The sequence below is a fragment of the Chlorocebus sabaeus genome, chromosome 14 (genome assembly GCF_047675955.1).
Source record: "Chlorocebus sabaeus isolate Y175 chromosome 14, mChlSab1.0.hap1, whole genome shotgun sequence".
Classification (NCBI taxonomy): Eukaryota; Metazoa; Chordata; class Mammalia; order Primates; family Cercopithecidae; genus Chlorocebus; species Chlorocebus sabaeus.
The window spans coordinates 24,378,520-24,400,037 of record NC_132917.1 but is presented as its reverse complement, the minus strand read 5'-3'; the positions used below and the strand labels follow the sequence as shown (position 1 = coordinate 24,400,037).

The 21,518-nt window shown below is 36.0% G+C and overlaps 1 protein-coding gene across 9 annotated transcripts in view; it reads right to left on the bottom strand.

Moving 5' to 3' along the window:
• NCOA1 (nuclear receptor coactivator 1) overlaps window positions 1-21,518 on the bottom strand; it is a 276,492-nt gene that overhangs the window by 43,251 nt on the left and 211,723 nt on the right. For all 9 annotated transcript variants that reach the window (XM_073022823.1, XM_073022819.1, XM_073022822.1 and 6 more), the window contains 3 exons: window positions 18,175-18,355; window positions 2,144-2,261; window positions 60-228 (listed from right to left, as the gene is read on the bottom strand). In XM_073022823.1, the coding sequence (XP_072878924.1) occupies window positions 60-228; window positions 2,144-2,261; window positions 18,175-18,355 (468 nt within the window). The remainder of the gene's footprint in view (window positions 1-59; window positions 229-2,143; window positions 2,262-18,174; window positions 18,356-21,518) is intronic.

Genomic DNA, 21,518 nt, shown 5'->3' with positions numbered 1-21,518 from the left:
AATAATTTTCTAGCTTCTTAAGGCTCCATCAGTTAAATAATGTTGACTTTAATAAATACCTGAACAAGTTTGTCAATTCCCAGAGCTCTGTCTAGTTCAGCTAGCTCAGTTTCATCTTTGCCACTAAGGAAGGATACCAGCTGTTCAAGAAGAGCCTTCTCATCATTTCTCCCTTCTACTGTTGTGGGTGGACAGAGAAGCTCATCTAATTGTGAGCTAATACACTGGCTGCAGGATTAAAAAACAAGTTTCAGACTGACATAGCAAATAATTTATTCAATCTTTATATACATATACATATATAGGTGCAGATTTGGTCTTAGAAAATTCTCTGTTGAGATGCTTGGCAATTCTAATGCTATGGAATGTTCTATGTTTAATGTGCAGAAATTAAATGAGTATTTGGTATGTAGCTTGAATATATTTTTCGTTCTTTTGTCAATCATTGAACTTTGTTCCCATATTCTTCATGTTACAGAAATAGCCTGGAAAATTAACCAACATAGTTAAGAAAGGGGAAATAACTTATAATAAAAGTAAAAACAAAATCAGCCAAAAACTCAGAAAAAATCATTTAGCCTATATTCAGATTTATTCTACTTATTCTATTTATCTATTTTATGAATGCCATTAACTGTTAATAACTGAACCACAACCAAAACAGTACATATTTTATTACTTAACTTTTAAAGATGACCAAATCATCTTGATTGTTAACATGACATGATTACCATTTACAAAAGAAATCAAACTGGAAAAATGAAATATGCTAGGTATTAAGCAACAAAACAAATTATTCATTGATTACATGTAGGAAATACACAGTCTAATTCAAATTAATACCAACTGATACATAAAACAGAAATATATACAAAATAAAACTAATCCTAATAACACTAATACAATGATACAATTATTAGCACTCTTCCTTTGGGAAGGTAAATGGGAATACAGTTCCTAGTTAAGGCACTAAACCACAATCAGCACTATCTAGTCTTCCCATGGTTGGCAGGTATGAGATGCACTCTGCGTTATGGAATACGGCTGCCTGTGGGGAGTAAAAAATTCAGTTCTTTTTTTTTTTTTTTTTGAGACGGAGTCTCGCTCTGTCGCCCAGGCTGGAGTGCAGTGGCGTGATCTCGGCTCACTGCAAGCTCTGTCTCCCGGGTTTACGCCATTCTCCTGCCTCAGCGTCCCGAGTAGCTGGGACTACAGGCGCCCGCCACCTTGCCCGGCTAGTTTTTTGTATTTTTTAGTAGAGACGGGGTTTCACCGTGTTAGCCAGGATGGTCTCGATCTCCTGCCCTCGTGATCCGCCCGTTTCGGCCTCCCAAAGTGCTGGGATTACAGGCTTGAGCCACCACACCCGGTCAAGAAATTCAGTTCTAATCAAGATGTGGCATTGAGTAGATGGAAAAAGTATACTTTCCTTTCTTATAACTTCTTGCACCAAATGAAGAGAAATGCTGGACAAATATAACTAAAAGTTCAAGAGCAACATAATTATTGTACTGAGGCCAATTCATCCATAGGTCCCAGACACATCATGGTAATCAATTAAAGTTATACATGAAATATAAAACAATAGCTACATATTATATCAATCTCTTGGTGATTACAATGTATACTAGCCTTGTGGTCATGCAGTCAATAAATCTATTTAATTCAGTGTCTTTCCCTTGCCCCACTACCCTCGCTTTTTTTTTTTTTTTCCCTGAGATGGAGTTTCAGTCTTGTTGCCCAGGCTGGAGTGCAATGGCGCGATCTTGGTTCACTGCAACCTCCACCTCGCAGGTTCAAGCAATTCTCCTGCCTCAGCCTCCTTAGTAGCTGGGATGACAGCCATGCACCACCACGCCTGGCAAATTTTTTGTATATTTAGTAGAGACAGGGTTTCACAATTGTGGCCAGGCTGATCTCAAACTCCTGACCTCAGGAGATCCACCTGCCTCCACCTCCCAAAGTGCTAGGATTACAGGCCAGAGCCACTGCACCGGCCCACTTTTTTTTTTTTAAATAAGTATTTACATCTATTAATATCTCACAAAATACCACTGTAGACTGAAATCTAGTTTGGAAAAAATAGTTCTCTGTTTAGAAGTTGGTATCTGATATCTTATAAAATACAAAATGTATTACTTACTCTTCTGATTTATTCTGATTTATAGCTGTCACTGTATTATTTGTCCATGGAATCTGATCGCCTGTTCCTGGTTGTCCAAATTGGTTATCAATTGCTTCCAATTCTAGCTCAGGTAATCCTGATTGAAGAAGAAAAGGTAAGAAGTCATTATCTTAGTGGAGGATAAAATGATAGTATTTTCAAAAATAATATATTGGAGAGTGAGATTTCCCCTTTAAAATATGACTTCAATGATACAAAGGTCACTTATTCAGCAATTTAAACTATCTAGTATGACTATATAATAAAAAGTAAATGAGAAAGTGAAAAAAGATTTCTGAATCAAGGAAAATCTGATATTAAAGTTTGTACATAGGTTAATGTTATCCAGAATCACTCAGAAATTATTTATTTTAAAGATAAATTTAACAGTTTTGGTTATCTGCTTTTCAGTCACATCGTAACAGAATATGCTTTAAGTAACACAGTGTCATCACCATGAAATGAGAGTGGTGAGCAAAAGATAAAATACATTCTATCAGGGGTAGGAACAGAAACTAGAATCTGAGGTCATGTAGCAAATGAACACAGCTCTACAGTTGCTAATCTCAGAATACAGCTGTACAGTAACAGTATAAGAACTGAGACTTATAATGATGGCTCAAATGAAAAAAGAAGTCGAATTATGTTTTGTAATTGAAGAAAACGGAATATGCATTTTAGAAAGTTTTTCTGTAAGGCTTTTTTGGAAAGCTTTATGGTCATCTCTGTACTATTTATACTAGAAAAAAATTTATAAATAACCTAAATTCCAGAAATTGAGGGACTGATTAATGAATTATGGCATAGATACTGACAATGTGCTGTTAAATGAAAAAAGAAAACATATTCCAAAACATTATTTTCAAGATGACTCTGTTTTTATAAACTATTTCATATATATTAATATAAAAAAATTCTGGGAGGATACACACAGATACACACACACACACACACACACACACACACTTTAGGTCCACTTTAGGTAGTCAGATTAAAGGCTACTTTTCTTTCTATGATGGTTATTACAAATAACCATCCAATGGTTGGTATTACAACCAACCAATGGTGAGAAATAAAAGTTATATAAACACATTTACTTTTAAATGTATATAATTACAGCTTTCGATTAACCTAAAATGAATATATATTAATTGATCATTGTTATGCGCTGAATTGTACCTCCTGCCAAATTAATATGCTGAAGTCCTAACCCCTGGTATCTCAGAATGTGACTATATTTGGAGACAGGGCCTTTAAAAAGGTAACTAAGTCAAAATGGGTCTTTACAGTGGGCCCTAATCCAGTAAGACTAGTGTCTTTCCAAGAAGAGGAGATTAGGAGAAAGATAATACAGACAGAGGGATACCCTGACCCAGAGAGAAGAGGGCCATCTCCCAGCCAAGAAAAGAAGCCTCAGAAGAAATCAAAACTACTTTAGGCTTCCAGAATTGTGAGAAAATAAATTTCTGTTGTTTACGCCACCTAGTCAGTGGTATTTTGTTATAGTAGCCCAAACAGAATCTTTTTTTAAAAACTAAAATAGCCTTGGAGTTTGTTTTAAGGGAAAGTTTATTGAGGTAGAATCCCTCATTTGAATGAATGAAGAATAAGTAGATTTAAGGATGCCTCCCAAAATGTACTTAATGATAGTTACCGAACATTATTAACTACGTAATTCATGCAAGGCTCACTTTTAAGTGAAGTATAGTCAATATTTAGTATAAGAGAGAAATAAAAGTTATATAAACACATTTACTTTTAAATGTATATAATTACAGCTTTCGATTAACCTCATCTCTATCATGACAAATGATAGAGAAATCAAATTCTGTAGGATTCTGAAAAACACAACAAACAAAAACAAACAAACTAAAACAACAACAAAAATGGGAAATAATCACCTACTTTCTGTCATTATTTAAATCAGAAAGTTGGTCAAAGATTATCTAAAACTGTCCCATTGCTCTGCCTACATGTTAATTCCTTAATCTTACTTCAATAAATCTAATCTTAATGATTATAACCAAAATTAATTAAAAGTCTAAGAAAATTTACATGGCTGTCCAGTGTCTACTATCAATATTAAGTTTTACAAGATAGTTTATTTGACTCAATAATAGGACACAGTATCTAATTTTACTAGTCTTGAAAAAAATGTTAAGAAAATAAGTTGGATAAAATATTTTCAAAATAAGACTCACATACTGAGTTTGGTGACTAAGCAAACAAAAATAAACAAAAAAATCCCCATACTAATAAAATTTTGATTCAATAAAAAGTTTTATTTGGATAGACTGTATGCTTAAAAGAAGTTGGTTTTTATTCTGAAAGTCATTTCAACCTTTTGCGACTTCCTTTAGAAACTGCCTTCTGTAAAAAATGTGAAGGTTTGTTTCACCTACTTCTATGAAATGCACAGGCTCTCTCTCTTTGTCCAGAGAATAAATGAAATATTTTTGGTCATTTCTGTGATACAAACATGAGTAAGTATACATGTAATACAAGACAATATAGTCATTTCTGCTGGAAACAGGCAGCTGAAGTAGGGACAGAAAACAAGCCCTAGGGATCCCCTGATCAAGCTATTAACATTTGTTATCTTTGCAAAGGGCTCGACATCATACTTCCTCCATTTAAAATATAGCTAAAAGGGACACTGAATCCAGCAAACAAAACAAAACAAAAAACCAACAAAAACCCTTATATTAAGAAATAATTTAAACATTTCTGTTACTTCCAAGATTAGGCTATAGAAAAAAAAATTCTGTACACCAAGTAGAGAGCATTTTCTCAACCATAAGGGTGGCTTTTGCACATTCTACTCTTCTAACAGTTGATTTAGTATCTACTGATTCTGATATTCACAGTTAATTTTTTCAGCTGTTGGTAAGGAAGTTTCTGGCTTAGTTTTGGGTTGCATTTGGCAGTAACTGCACAGTAGTTACAGTGTTTTATTTTTTTCAAAACATGATGTCGACAAAGAACTAATTTTTCTAATATATAAAAAATTCTATAAACCAATAGGATAAAACCCAACAATAGGTAAATAGAGAATATGAACATAAATGAATATATAAAATCATTCAAATATGATCTAATTCACGATAAAAGAAATATAGATTAAAATGACATTGAGATACCTAAAAAAATAAAACCATCAGATGGGCAAAAATGAGAAAGTACATAATTCAATGTATTGGCAAGGATATACAGAAATGGAAACATTATCAGTTAGGGTGTAAGCTGAAACAATTGCTGGAAAGGATTATTTGGCAATATCTATCTTTTGACCCAGCAATTCTATTCAGAATTTGTATCTCAGATATACTGTCACATGTGGTAAATTATCTCTGTATAAGATTATTCATTGGCCGGGCGCGGTGGCTCAAGCCTGTAATCCCAGCACTTTGGGAGGCCGAGACGGGCGGATCACGAGGTCAGGAGATCAAGACCATCCTGGCTAACACGGTGAAACCCCGTCTCTACTAAAAAATACAAAAATCTAGCCGGGCGAGGTGGCGGGCGCCTGTAGTCCCAGCTACTCCGGAGGCTGAGGCAGGAGAATGGCGTGAACCCGGGAGGCGGAGCTTGCAGTGAGCTGAGATCCGGCCACTGCACTCCAGCCCGGGCTACAGAGCAAGACTCCGTCTCAAAAAAAAAAAAAAAAAAAAAAAAAAAAATTATTTATTACAGCTCTGTAATAGCAAAAGATACCTATCAGGCTACTGGTTAAGTAAATTCTGGCACAACTGTAAGAAGTTGTACAGCTATAAAAAAAGAATAAAGATGCTCTTTATGCACTGATATAGAATGACATCCATAGAACATTAAGTGAAAAAATGACTAAGATACAGAACAGCTAATGTGCATAGTATGACACTATTTGTATTTTAAAAAGGGAAGTCTACATACGTAATTTTTGAAGGTACAGAAAAAACAATACTGCTAGAGATTTTTCAGTACATATTTAAAAAAAATTTTTGAATGCTGAATCATGTATCTTAATCACTAAAAATAAATAAATAAATGAACAAAAACCATGAAATGTAACCTCAAATGATTTTTTTTTTTTTTTTTTTTTTGAGACAGGGTCTCACTGTCACCCAGGCTGGAGTGTAGTGGTATGAACTCGGCTCACTGAAACCTCCACCTCCTGGGGCTCAAGTGATCCTCTGGTCTCAGCTCCCCAAGTAGCTGGGACTACAGGCGCATACCACCATGCCTGGCTAATTTTTGTATTTTTTGTAAAGAAGGGGTTTCACCGGGCGCCGTGGCTCACGCCTGTAATCCCAGCACTTTGGGAGGCCGAGGCGGGCGGATCACAAGGTCAGGAGATCGAGACCATGGTGAAACCCCGTCTCTACTAAAAATACAAAAAATTAGCCGGGCGCAGTGGCAGGCGCCTGTAGTCCCAGCTACTCGGGAGGCTGAGGCAGGAGAATGGCGTGAACCCGGGAGGCGGAGCTTGCAGTGAGCCGAGATTGCGCCACTGCACTCCAGCCTGGGCGACAGAGCGAGACTCCGCCTCAAAAAAAAAAAAAAAAAAAGAAAAGAAGGGGTTTCAACATGTTGCCCAGGCTGAAAAATTGATCTTTTTAAGTACTGAAAATGTTGCATGTGAACATAATGATGTTTATAGTTATATAATATTTTTGATGTACTACAAATTAATAACATTAAAATAAATTATCCCAGAATGTATATGTTCACAGAACACAAAAACAACTGCTTCACATGGTCATTCACTTATTCCAGTGATGTCAATGCTTAAATATTTCTGGAATTCTTCAGGAACTCAACCAGTCCACATGTCCTTCAAGAAACTAAGTTTCCTCATAGGTACACTTATTTTTAGTTTTTGATTAAAAAAAAAAAAAAAAGCATTATTCTTTTTAGATCAACATATTTGGTTCCACATAACTCTGGACATTTTCAAAAGTGAAATCTACCCTCAAAGAATAGGGATTTGAAGACAGTCAAAAGGACACAGCAAAGGTTTTGAAGGTACCCCCAAAGAGGCATGCTGTACACATTCTGATCAACAATACCCTCATAAAAGCTGTCTCCATTGAAAAAGCAGTATTTACCTGGATGTGCTCTGGTAGAATATTTCTAACAAAATTATTTAAATCACTTGGCCACATTGCTTGGAGGGGTGTGTGTGTGTGCATACAAATAGCATGTTTTGAAACCAGGTGGATTGAGATTTAAATCCTGGTTATTCTACAAATATTGGTTGTATTACTTTGGGGAAGTTTTTGTCTGTGTGTGTTTATGTGTTTCCCTTTTCTCTGGACCTTTGTTTTCTCATTTGTAAACGAACCCAAGGAGACTTGTGGTTCAATGTGGCAGATTTATCACTTATATTTTATTTTCTCTTCAAAAACATGACTGAAATAACTAAAGAAAGAAAAAAGGGGAACAGAAATCTACAGCTGAAGGAAAGGCAGAAGAAATTTTCATGGCAGCAGACTAAAACAACAAAGGATTTCTGAAAGACAAAACACAAATGGAAACAAACTGATTGTGAAACTTCAACTAAACTAAAACACTTGCAACAGGAGAAAGAGATTTTCCAAAGAGGGGAATTTTCTCAGAACACCAGAACAACTCCAGGCTCAGTGGTCATTTGAGCAAATAAAGGAACAGGCCATGGGCAATTGCTGGGATAATTATGGATGGCTGAACAGCTGCTGCCAGGCCATTGCTCTGAGTGCAGCTGACTCTGGCACCTGTCCATGGGATTACAATTGTGAGCATATGACTAAAAATGGGAGTTCTGCCCAGGGAATCTCCCAAAGGGGATGCTCGGGCTGCCACAAGGGGTTTCCCCACCTCCAAGGCCTATTACTCACAACAACTGAGAAGTAGGGCTTCTATAATCAGAATCTACATTCACTGCCAGGGGAAAAGGGCTTCTCACTTTAGCTAAAGAAACACACTAGCTGCCAATATTTTAAAATTCTAGACCTTTTTCAATATATATGGAGAGACAGTCAAAATTTACCAAACTTTCAAGAAAAGCCAACAGTAGTAAGAAAGCAACTTTAATAAAGAAAGTAATGTTGAAGAAAAAAGGGTTAGTATAGAAAATGAGTGAACCCCAAATCACAATAAATATCATCATACAGATTAAAAAGTCTATTGCATCCATAAAAAGTAATAGACTCCTAAGAAAAATAATGTTTAGAAATCTTAAAATTATAGCTATGATGAAACGATCTCAATAGATGGACTGAAGGGCAGAATGGACATAGCTAAAGATTTAGTTTTGATCTGGAAAGTTAAGCTCAGAGATTCTCTCAGAACACAGTGCAAAATGGCAAATAAAAATATTAGAAAAAAAGGTAAGTGTCATGGGGGATAGAGCCATTACTTCTAACTGTGTATCTCAGGTGGTGAAGGAGGATGATAAACTATCTTATGCAAGATATTTGAACTTGATACAGTTTAGTTAAGATTGAAGACTAAAGTAAAGAAAGGTGCTTGATTTTCCCGGGCGGGCACAAGCTTAAGATGTGGGTCAATAAATAGTAGACTCTGGTTATAGTAAACAGTAGCGATGGACAATTTAGAGGTAAGAGTGGGACAGAGAATCAGAAATGATTCTTTTCTTCTCTTTATATGCTATCATATTTTTGTTTCCATCTTTTTTCTTTCTTTTTCCTTCTGCAATCCTTAATTCTTTTTTCCTTTTTCACATCCAACTTGTTTCCCTAGCCTTATGGCCTCTGAATTCTTTTTTCTTTCCTGTCTATATCTACACATTGTAGACTGGTTGTCTCCATCTATTGACCTCCCCATATCTACCTCGGTGTCTTCCCCTCTATGCTCTTGGCCTTTGCAAACATATCAGCACAAGGTGAAACAGATTCTGGCCTATTTACATACTTTCACTTATGGAGCTGTACTCAGGAGGGGAAGCCTCAAGGGAGAAAAAGGTTATTTGCCTCAATACAGACTATGAAAGAAAACACCCCACTTTCACAACGTGCAAAGCTAGCAGATACTTTCTATTTCTATTAACTCTAGTTTTCATCAAGTTAACACACATACATAATTTAATAAGTCAGAACCAAGAGGCCCATAATAAATAATAGCAGTTTCTTGCCTCACTCCTTCCAGTCACTTAGTTACCTCCTTCTCCATAGAGGCAACCATCTGCAACTCTGAAAATTGTTTACTTTGGCATTCCCTATTTGTTTCTAAACATGCATATACTGCTATTTATTGATGTCTCAATTTTAGATTTACTGACTTTCCCTCATTATAGATGAGGTCTTAGCTCTTCCATATGTACCTCTCTTACTACCATCCTGGTTCCCAATTCCCTAACAGAGATCATAGTTTTTTATAAAATCAAAAGTTAATATTTTGATTCTTATGATTATGCAAATATTGCTCACTGCTAAGTCAAATTGTGCACTTTGTTTGACCCTCCTCTCTTGTGCCCTATTTCTGGAGTTAATAATTTTCTTATTTTTTCATTTGTCAGTGGTTCTAGTAGAATTTATCAGATGTTTCAACTTTTTGACATAAATCTATCAATAACATTTTCTATAAACTCAAGGAGATCAATTCATTTCTTCCCCAGAGGCCTCCTTTCTAGAGGATTTGTCAGGCCCCCAGTTCAATATGCACTGGTTGTTCCCTAATCTTGTTGATCAGGTGTCATTCCTGGGCTTCCTTTCAGATCCTTTGCTTCCTCTGTCTCTTTTGGTTTTCCCCTGTTTGCTTAAGTACATCCTCCAGGACCTTTGCTAGAAAAGGTGAATATATCAAGCAAATAAAACCTGAGGCCTTTTATATCTGAAAATGCTTTATTCTTTCTTTACAACTACTAGAAATGTGATACCTAATTATTGGCTGGAAATCATTCTACTCTCAGATATTTCTAAACTAAACCTTACTGATATATAATTTACACACAATAAAATGCACCCAGTTTAAGTTCAAATTTTGTACAGTTCGACAAATTTTGAGACAGGTGTAAACCCAGGACTTTCCACTCAAATCAAGAAAACAGAATATTTCTATCACCTCTAAAATTTCCTTCATGTTCCTTGGCTATCAATCTTCCCTAACTCAGGCAAACAATGATCAGACCTCTATTACTACGGATTAGTTTTGCCTGAGAGCTTAAAAAAAAAATTCTGAATATATATGGCTTTTTTCACTTAGAATGTTTCCAAGAATAATTCATCCCATGTAATAGTATTATGTTTCCTTCTTTTTCATTGCTGAGCAGTGTTTCATTTTATGAATACACCATTTGTTGATGGACATTTAGCTTGTTCCGGTGTAGGAGTATTTTTTTTTTTTTTTTGACAGTCTCATTTTGTAGTCCAGGCTGGAGTGCAGCGGTGCTATCTCGGCTCACTGCAAGGTTCAAGTGATTTTCGTGCCTCAGCCTCCCTAGAAGCTGTGATTACAGGCGCCTGCCACCACATCCGGCTATTTTTGTATTTTTTTTAGTAGAGATGGAGTTTCACCATGTTGGCCAGACTGGTCTCGAACTCCTGACCTCAAGTGATCTGCCTGTCTCAGCCTCTCAAAATGCTGGGATTACAGGCGTGAGCCACCGCGCCTACCCAGTTTGGGGCTATTTTAATAAAGCTGTATGGATATTTGTAGTCAAGTATCTTTATGGACATGGACTTTCATTTCTCTTGGTTAAATACCTAAAAGTTGGATTGCTGGGTTACATGGTAAATGCATGATTAACTTTATGAGAAATTGCTGAACGATGTTCCAAATTTGCTACACCATTTTACATTCCATTAGCAATGTAAAAGTTCAAATTGTTCTACACCCTTGCCATCATTTGGTATTGTTAGTTTTTGGGCATTCTAATGGGTATGCAGTGGTATTGTACTGTAGTTTTAATTTGCATTTCCTTGACAATTAAAGATGTTAAGTATCTTGGCAGAGAGCGGTGGGTCATGCCTGTAATCCCAGCATTTTGGGAGGCCAAGGCAAGTGGATCACTTGAGGCCAGAAGTTCTAGACCAGCCTGGCCAACATGGAGAAACCCCATCTCTACTGAAAATACAAAAAAATTATCCAAGCATGGTGGCACACACCTGTAATCCCAGCTACTCGGGAGGCTGAGGCATGAGAATTGCTTGAACTTGTGAGGCGGAGGTTGCAGTGAGCAGAGATCATGCCACTGCACTCCAGCCTGGGCAACAGAAAGACTTAAAAAAAAAAAAAAAAAAAGATACTAACCATTTTTTCACGTGCTGATTTGCCATTTTCCTATCTTCCTTTGTGAAATGTCTTTTAAAATCCTTTGCCCAGTTTTTAGATTGGACAGTTTTTCCTACTACTGCATTAGTGCGGTACATTTGTTAGAACTGATAAGCCAATATTGACACATTATTAACTAAAGTCCACAGTTTACATTAGACTTACATGTACAACTCTTTGTGTTGTACATTCTGTGGGTTTTGATATTTTGACAAATACATAATGACAGGATACATGTCATTGCATAGACATGATTTATATATATGTAAGTGTATATGTCTATATATATTTATTTATATACACATAATATGAACACAGGGAAAGATTTTTAGGTATGATATTTATCACATAAAATCCCATGTTCTCTTTATTCATCCTTGCCTTTGGCAACCACTGACAACAAACCCCTGGCAACTGCTGATCTTTTGACTGTCTCCACAGCTTTGCCTTTTCCAAAATACGGCTGGAATTATACAGGATGTAGCCTTTTCAGATTGGCTTCTTCTCAGCAATGTCTTTCCATGGCTTGATAGCTTCCAAGTTTTGGCAACCATGGATAAAGCTGCCATAAACATTCATGTGCAGGTTTTTGTGTGAACATAAGTTTTCAACTCATTTGGGTAAATATCAAGGAGTGCGATTGCTGGATCATATGGTAAGAGTATGTTTAGTTTTGTAAGAAACTGCCAAAATGTCTTCCAAAGTGGCTGTACCATTTTGTATTCTCACCAGCAACGAGAGTTCCTGTTGCTCTACATCCTCGCCAGCATATTGTTGTTTTATTTTGCAATTTTCTAATGACATGCGAGTTGGGCATCATTTCATATGCTTACTTACCATCTGTATATCTTCTTTGGTGAGGTGTCTGTTCAGATCTTTTGCCCATTTTTAAATTGAGTTGCTTGTTTTCTTATTGTTTCATTTTAAGAGTTTTTTGTTTATTTTGGGTATCACTCCTTTATATCAGATATGTGTTTTACAATGTGAGTCAGGAGATATTTTCTTTGCTTCTATTTTTTGGAAGAGATTATAGAGAATATAATTTCTTCCTTAAATGTTTGTTAGAATTACAAGTGGGTTTAGCCCAGTGATTTCTGTTTTGAAAGGTTATTGATTATTGATTCATTTTCTTTCAAGGTGGTCTTTAAAGAGTAGATTTAACATTTAATGAAGTCTAATGTATCAATATTTTTTCTTTCACAATTAGCACTTTTTGTGCCCCATGAAAAATGTGTCTATCTCAATGACTTTTTTTTTTTGTTGAAAAGCTTTATAGTTTTATATTTAAGCCTATGATCAACTCAAAATAAGTTCACTTTTTTGTGTATGGGATGAGGAAAGGGGTAAAGGTTCATTTTTTTCTACATGTTCAGTTGTTATATCACCATGTATTGAAATGATTATTTTTTCTTTAATTACTTTGGTGTCTTTGTTGAATGTCAATTTTCCATATAAATGTGAGTCTGTTTCTGGACTCTCCATTATTTTGCATTGATCTATATGTCTATTTTTATTCCAAAACCACACCATCTTGATGACTGGTGCTTTATAGAAGTATTAAAATCAAGTAGTATAAATACTCCCAAGTTTTCTTTTCTTTTTTTTTTAAGTGGTTTTGGTTATTTCAGGACCTTTGCATTCTCACATACATTTTACAAAAAGCTTGTCAAATTTTACTAAAATGCCTGCTGGGATTCTTTTTTTTTTTTTTTGAGACAGAGTCTCGCTCTGTTGCCCAGGCTGGAGTGCAGTGGCGTGATCTCGGCTCACTGCAATCTCAGCCTCCCGGGTTCACACCATTCTCCTGCCTCAGTCTCCCGAGTAGCTGGGACACCAGGCACCCACCACCACGCCTGGCTAATTTTTTGTATTTTTTTAGTAGAGACGGGGTTTCACCATGTTAGCCAGGATGGTATTGATCTCCTGACCTTGTGATCCACCTGCCTCGGCCTCCCAAAGTGCTGGGATTACAGGCGTGAGCCACCGTGCCCGGCCGCCTGCTGGAATTTTTATTGGGATTACATTAAATTTACATGGGTCGATTTTGGAATAATTGACATCTTGACAAAACTGTGTCTTACAATCCATGAAAATGGTATCCCTCTCCATATATCTGGCCCCCTCTAATTTCTCTCAGCAAAGTAGTTTTCAGTGTAGAGTACTGCACATGTTATTCCATCTAAAATTTATGTCTTAACATTTTATGTATTTTGTAAATTGCTTTTTCTATATCATTATCCAATTGTATGTGACTGATATATAGAAATACAATTGATTTTTTAAAATTCTGAGTACACATATTGTGACTTTGCTAAGTTCATTTAATTCAAGTAGCTTTTCCTCTCACTTCTTTAGGATTTTCTACACACAGGACACTTATAGAGTATTTTTCTATTAACAAAATGCATTTTTAACTTTAGCCTCTAGCCTCAAATATTATACTATTTCATAGAAAACAGTATTTTCCCATTTATTCTACCCCATCTGTGGTACTATTACTGTCACACATTTTTCTTCTACATATTACATATATAATTCACTGTTATTATTTTTGCTTTAAACAGTTATTTTTCATTTAAATAAACTAACAAATGAGAAAAAATAATTTTCCATTTATTCATACCTTTACTTATCCGGCTCTCTTATTATTTTCTGTAGGTTAGAGTTTCCATCTGGATTCATTTTATTTTAGCTTGAACAATACTGTAATCTGCTGGTGACAAATTTTCTCAGTGTGGTTTGTTTGAAAACATCTTTATTTTACCTGCATTTCTGAATGATACTGGATACAGAAAGGTAGTTGTTTTCTTATCTTTGTTCATCGTATATCATTTTCTATCTTTTTTCATCTCTATCATTTTGAATGATACTAAGTATAGAAAGTTAGTTTTTTTCTTGTTTATCTGACATAATGTGTCATTTTTCTTTAAGATTTTTATTTTAGCAATTTGATTATGACACGGCTTGTAGTAGTTTTCTTTGTGTTTATTTTGCTTGGGATTCATTAAACTCTTGGATTTGTAGGTTTATAAATTTCCACAAATTTGTGGCTGTTATTTTTTCAAAAATTTCACCTGCTCCCCATTCTTCCATAATTATGTATTATTTGTACATGATGTGTATATTAGACTGCTATGTATTGTTCCACAGGTGACTGAGGTCCTTGATAATTTTGTGGTATTTTTTTCTCCTCTAATTTGAATAGTTTCTAATACTATGTCATGTTTATTGCTCTTTTTTTTTTTTTTTTTCCCTGCAGTGTCTAATCTACTGGTAGGCCCTCCAACAAATTTTTCATTTTAAATATTGTATTTTTCAGTGCTACCAGCTCTACTTGGATCTTTTTTTTTTTGAAGTTTATATCTCTTCCTTCATTATGTTCATGTTTTCCTTTAAGTTCTTCAACATATTTAGAATAGCTATTTTCAAGTCTTTTTCTATTAATTCTAACATCTTTGTCACTTCTGGATCTATTAACTGACTTTGTTTGGGTATGGGTCACAGTTTCTTGCTACATCATGTGTCTTAATTTTTTTATTATATGTTGGAGACTATGAATATAATGTTGCTGAATGTCTGAATTTTGGTGTCCTCTTTAAAAACTATTGAATACTGTTCTTTCAGACAGTTAATTTACTTGTACATCAGCTTGATCCTTTTGAGCTTTGTTTTTAAGATGTCAAAGCAGGTCTAGAGTAAATCCACTTTAAAGTGAGGCCATTTTCTACTAAATGTCCCAGATGTACAAGAAGGTCTACCGAATCCTTGGTAGACTGGTCAGGACTTGATTATCTTCCAATCTTGTGTGAGTTCTGGTAGTTGTTCAGCTCACTCCTTCCTGATAGCTGTTCTTCCTTCATAAACTGTTCTTTGCCCCACTTGATGGAGTATTGTTGAAAACATGCACAGTGTAGTATTCAGCCAAGGATTTAAAAGAACCTTGATTCAGATTTCTGTTGCTCTTTTTCTACATATCCTTCTCTTCTCAGGTACTTTGTTCAGCAAGTTATAGCTGCCCCAATGTCACTGAACTCCTATCACTATTTTCTGAGTTTAGTAAAATATCCATGCTTATTTTGGGTTCCTCCTACCTTTACTTGGTTTGGTAAACGTCTCCAAGAAAAAAGTTGAGATGACTGTAGAGCTCACCTGACTTGCTTCCTTCTCAGAGAGATCACAGTCTCACACTGCCTATTATCTATTGTCTTACAAGAATTGTTTAATATATTTGCTCTTTTTCCCATTATTTACAGTAGGAGGACTAGACCAGTGCCAATTATTATTGTCACAGTTGAAAGTAGAAGTCCTCTTTCTCAAATCATCAATGTCTTCTAGTTCCAACATTACCTTTGAGAAATTCCTGATTCACTGTATGGAATTAACAACTTCTCTCTGAAAGGTTTTAGAATCTTTTCTTTATCTCTCATGTTCCAGAATGATATGATGACAAGCTTTGGTACAAGTATTTTTTTTTTCCATTTGTGTTGGGTACTTGTTGAAACATTGTAATCCGGGGAAGCAAGTCCTTTAGTTAGTTACAGAAAATTCTCTTATATTTTTTGATAAATTTCCCCCTAATTGTTTAATTCTTTTATTTTAAATTAAATTTTTTAAATTAATTAATTAATTATGTTTGAGACAGAGTTTTGCTCTTGTTGCCCAGGCTAGAGTGCAATGGCACGATATCGGCTGACTGCAACCTCTGCCTCCTGGGTTCAGGTGATTCTCCTGCCTCAGCCTCCCGAGTAGCTGGGATTACAGGTGCCTGCCACCATGCCCAGCTAATTTCTGTATATTTTTAGTAGAGACAGGGTTTCACCATGTTGGTCAGGCTGGTCTTGAACTCCTGACCTCAGGTGATCCACTTGCCTCAGCCTCCCAAAGTGCGAGGATTACGGGCATGAGTCACCGTGCCCGGCCTGTTTGTATAATTCTTAATCATTATTGGCCCTCTGAGGTGGACCTTGTAATTTCCTTAACTTTTTCTGCCCTACTTCCCATTTGTCTTTCTGGGAGCATCTTTTTGTTCTTTCTGGAAGCTTTTCTAAGCTGTATGATCTTACATTTCTCTCATTTAAAAAAAAAAAAAGTTGGATACCTAATTTCTAAGAGTTTTTTCTGTTTTTTGTCCATTTTTTTCCCTTTCCACATTTTCAGGGGTAACACATTTTTATCTTTCTAAGATTTCTAGTAGTTTTTTTCTTTTTTGGTTTATGCATTTATTATGTATTTCCACTGCATACTTTTTCTGTTTATTTTTTTTCCCTTTCAAGTTGCGGAGTTTCCTCCAAGTACTGATGATTCTTGACTGTGTCTGTTCAGTCAAGTCAGTGTCCTAAAACATGGACTGAGAGGGCTGAGTGCTAGGCTTGTCTCTCCTGGTATCCTTCATTGTTGGATGATGAGATAGCAGAATGGCTTTTGTACTTATATACTCACATCCAGACATCTTTCTGCCCATTCAATGTCCCCTGAGAAAATTCTTCCAGTCCGCCATATTGGATGGGGAAGGAGATAAGGACCCCCAAACCAATCAATATGCAGACTTTCGTTTGATCTCTTTTCAGCCTTGCATCTTACTGTTTCCTCAACTGTGCCTGGTATTCCAGTCTAGAGTCTCACTGCTTCAATTAGAAGAAACTTTCAAAATCATTTAATCTATTCTTATATTGCAGATAAAGAGAATTAAGGTTCAAAAAATGCACTTCCTTGAGGTAAGACTGTTAATGACTGGAGAATGTGAGATTTGAATCTAGGCTTCTGACTCTTCCTCTAAAGCTCTGGTCAGCTAAAATACTGCCTCCAAAAATGTCACAGATGATTCAAGATTATTCTTTGCAGCTGTCTGAAATCTTGGCAAACTATCAGTAACTGGGTCATGACAGCTAAAAGTTCCAGTTGGATTGAAATAACTGAAGTCCCACATCCGATACCATCAGAAAAGGGACAGGACTAAGGTCGGAAATCCAGACTAATTTTGAAAGTGAGCTGATTAGTTTCCTTTAGTTTCAAGGTCATACAATGGAATTCTTACCACTGGTTTTTTCAACATCAAAATGTGATGGGTAAAAAAATCTGACAGCCTTATTTTCATAAATTTAATGTATTAAACTATCAAAGTGTCTCTCAACTAGGAAAATGCTAACTTGGGTTAGAACAATAACATATTTTAACACAGCTGTCTCCTAAGCAACTTCACGGAAAACTCATTCTCTGGTGTATCATGTATTACTTGAGAAAAGAAATTCCATAATCAGGAATGTTTGGGAAATGTTGGGTAAAAGAAATCTAAACTACTTTCTTTAATACAAGACTTCTCAAAACTACTAACAGGCATTGAAACATCAATACAAAATGTATGGAATACGTAGCATTTGCCCAGTGTATTTTAGTACCAAATCTTTTATTTCTGCAACTCACAGGATTAGTTTTCAAGGAAGATATCTGGAAACAATCTGACCCAATACTGTATTTCTGAAAGTCCTGTTATGGGGTGTTTTGGGTGAGACAACAAAATTTTTCTCCTTAACATCAACTGCTCACCTTAACATTAATTACAAAAGGGTAGAGGTTATAATTTAAAATACACATGATGCATGAAGTTCACATGCCTAAATATAACTGTTTTATTATTTATAGCGGCATTAATAAAAAGATATTTCACTCTTAAGCCAAGGATCTGTGTAATACTGGTGAGAGACAAAATGCTAATCCACATTATCACTAAACGTTTAAAATGAGGTGTTGTCCCCAAAACATACTATTTAGCCTGGAAGTGGGTCTGGCAGTGGCGGACTGAAGTGAAGCTGGCAGGATCTCCGATTTGATGGTTACGCTGGTGACCGCACCATCCATCCTGTCTGTCTCACATAAGCCTGGCAACTGTGCTGCCTTCTCCAGCGTGGGCAGTAACTGATCAAACTGGTCAAGGTCAGCTGTAAACTAAGAATGGAAACCAAAGTTAGACGACATATATTCTATACTTTCACCTGAAACAACGCAGAAAAAAGGCTGCTTCTTTAAACTATGAATTCAGTGTGACTTTGAGAGAAGAAAGAAAGAAGAAATAATTAGAATGATTGGGGCTACTTGGAAATTACACGAGCTAACTATTCCATGGGGGAAAATATTTGGATGCTTCTGATATAGTATTCATATACTGCAGGATATCAATAATATACATATATTCGGCTACTATATCTTGGTATAAAAATCTATGTATAAAAAAAGATTGCACTGGAAAAAAGTGTCAGTAGTACTGTGTTACGATGATGGCATTATTATTGATTTTTTCCTGTCATATTTTTCAAAATTTCATAAAATGACTTAAACTTATATTGATTCAACTTTTTTTTTTTTTGAGATGCAGTCTCGCTCTGTTGCTCAGGCTGGAGTGCAGTGGCTGGATCTCAGCTCACTGCAAGCTCCGCCTCCCGGGTTTACGCCATTCTCCTGCCTCAGCCTCCCGAGTAGCTGGGACTACAGGCGCCCGCCACCTCGCCTGGGTAGTTTTTTGTATTTTTTAGTAGAGACGGGGTTTCACCGTGTTAGCCAGGATGGTCTCGATCTCCTGACCTCGTGATCCGCCTGTCTCGGCCTCCCAAAGTGCTGGGATTACAGGCTTGAGCCACCGCGCCCGGCCTTGATTCAACTTTTTTATAATTTAAAAAAGTTTGGGAAACTTTTTCATAAATTATGTATCAGCTTTAAAGATATCAAAAAGATTACTTCCCACTTAAGGACTTAACAGTATAAGAAACATATCTTTTAGAATAGATAGGGAGGCTGGGTGCAGTGGCTCACACCTGTAATCCCAGCACTTTGGAAGGCCGAGGCAGGTGGATCACCTGAGGTCAGGAGTTCGAGACCAGCTTGGCCAACATGGCGAAACCCTGTCTCTACTAAAAATACAAAAATTAGCTCGGCATGGTGGCGTGTGCCTGTAATTCCAGCTATTAGTGGGGCTGAGGCAGAAGGATCGCTTGAACCTGGGAGGTGGAGGGTGCAGGGAGCCAAGATCGTGCCACTTTACTCCAGCCTGGGCTACAGAGCAAGCCTCCGTCTCAAAAAATAAATAAAATTAATACAATTAAAAAAATTAAAATACAAAAAAATTAAAATACAATTAAAAAAATTAAAAAAAAAAGAATAAATAGGGAGTTCCTAAATCTGTCTTAGGTTATGTAGAGAAGAAAACTGGCCTTTATTTCATAATATTGCTATATTATGATTACTTTTTGGGTTTCATTATCTAGTTCAACTAAAATTTTTGTTTCTAGAGTATATAAACAGAACTAAATGTATGTATTTAATTATATTTCTGAAGTTTGGGCACTGTCACATTTAGCAGTAGTTCATTCATTTTTATTGCTGAATAGTGTCCCACTGTATGAATATGTCACAACATAATTATCCACTCTATTGTGATGGATTTTTGGGTTGCTTCTAGTTTTTGGTTGATACGAATAAAGCTGTTAAAAACATTTGTGAACATGTCTTTTGTCACACATGTGCAAAAAGCATAAACCATAAAGGAAAAGATTGACAAACTGAACTATATTAAAGTGAATAACTCCACTTCATCAAAAAGTGCCAGTAAGAGAATGAAAAGGTAAGCCTTAGCATTGAAAAGATATCTGCAAATATATGTCCAATAAAGAACTCATACATAAAGAACTCTTAAAAGTCAATAAGCAAAATAAAAACACATTAAAAAATGGTCAAGAGACTAGACTAGGCAATTTACAAAAGAAGATATCCAAATGACCAATGAATATTTATCAGGGAAATGCAAATTAGAATACACCCTCAGAATAGCTGAAAATCTAAAATATGGATAATATCATGTATTAACAAGGACTTGGAGCAACTAGAAAAAATACTGATACACTAGGAAAACTGGCATTATCTACGAAAAAGGACATATGCATATCTTATGATCCTGTAGTTCTACTCCTAGGAATCAATTCAACAGAAATACATGCACATGTGCACAAAACAGATGCACCAGAACTGAACACAATGGCATTATCTTATAAACCTTTTCCTTTTAAAGTTAGTATACTTATTATTTAATGCTGTTTTCTGCTTAAAAATTAGTTTCATTGTACCAAGAAACATGAGACAGCCTTATCCTCAAAGAACACACATGTACAGAACCAGTCAAAATAGTGTTACTACAAATAGTAAACAGAGACCATATGAAGCACTACAAGAGGACAGAGGCAGCAAATGTCTAACTAGGGATACTTGGGGAAGGCTTTATGCAGATGTTATTTGAATTGGTTTGTGAAGGATGAATAGAAGTTCAGTGGGCACAGAAGGAAGAGCAAGGCAGAATATGTTTAGAAGAGAAATGGCTTATTCTAGGAATGACAAGGATTTCCATCTGCCTAGAATGCAGTATTCCTGAGGGAAGAGAGTGACTCTTGTGAGATGACAGCAGAAAACTAAGCTGATTCAAGAAACCGAAGGACCTATGCATACTAAGTGTGACTCGTGTTTTAGAACGGAGTCTTGTGGATAAACTGCTTTGTACCTACACTGTCTGCTGATGAATGAATGTCTATATTCTGTCTCTAAATAAGGTGAAAACTCCTAGGAAGGGCCATATTTTTTTAAAACTATATTCCTTCAGAGTCCATAAGCAATTATACAATAAATGAAGATACCTGTTTACTTTTACACCAGTTTCACCCCATCCTAAACATAAAGGTTTCTAATCCATAACAACTTACGGAAAGGTTTGTCTTTATTTACGTCTGTTTCAGGTCATGTTTTATAAGGACAATATTCTGCTACCCGGAATATTCAAGTCCCTATTCTCTGATGGTTGAGGGTGGTCAGAATCAGATGAAAAGGAAAACAGCCTTAGGAAATGCTTCAAAGGAAATAAAAAACAAGCCAGACTAGGTAACCTTGTCCACCTCCTTACATTTCTCTCCCACTTCATTTACATCAGAGGTTCCCAAACTTAGGGTTGGTTCCTAGGTTTTATTCCTAGAGCGTTACATTCAATAGGTAGGGATGGGAAGAAGGGGCAGGGAAGGTATTTTAAAAAAGGTCTAAAGATGTGAACTCTGATTTTACAGAGAAAGAAAAATCT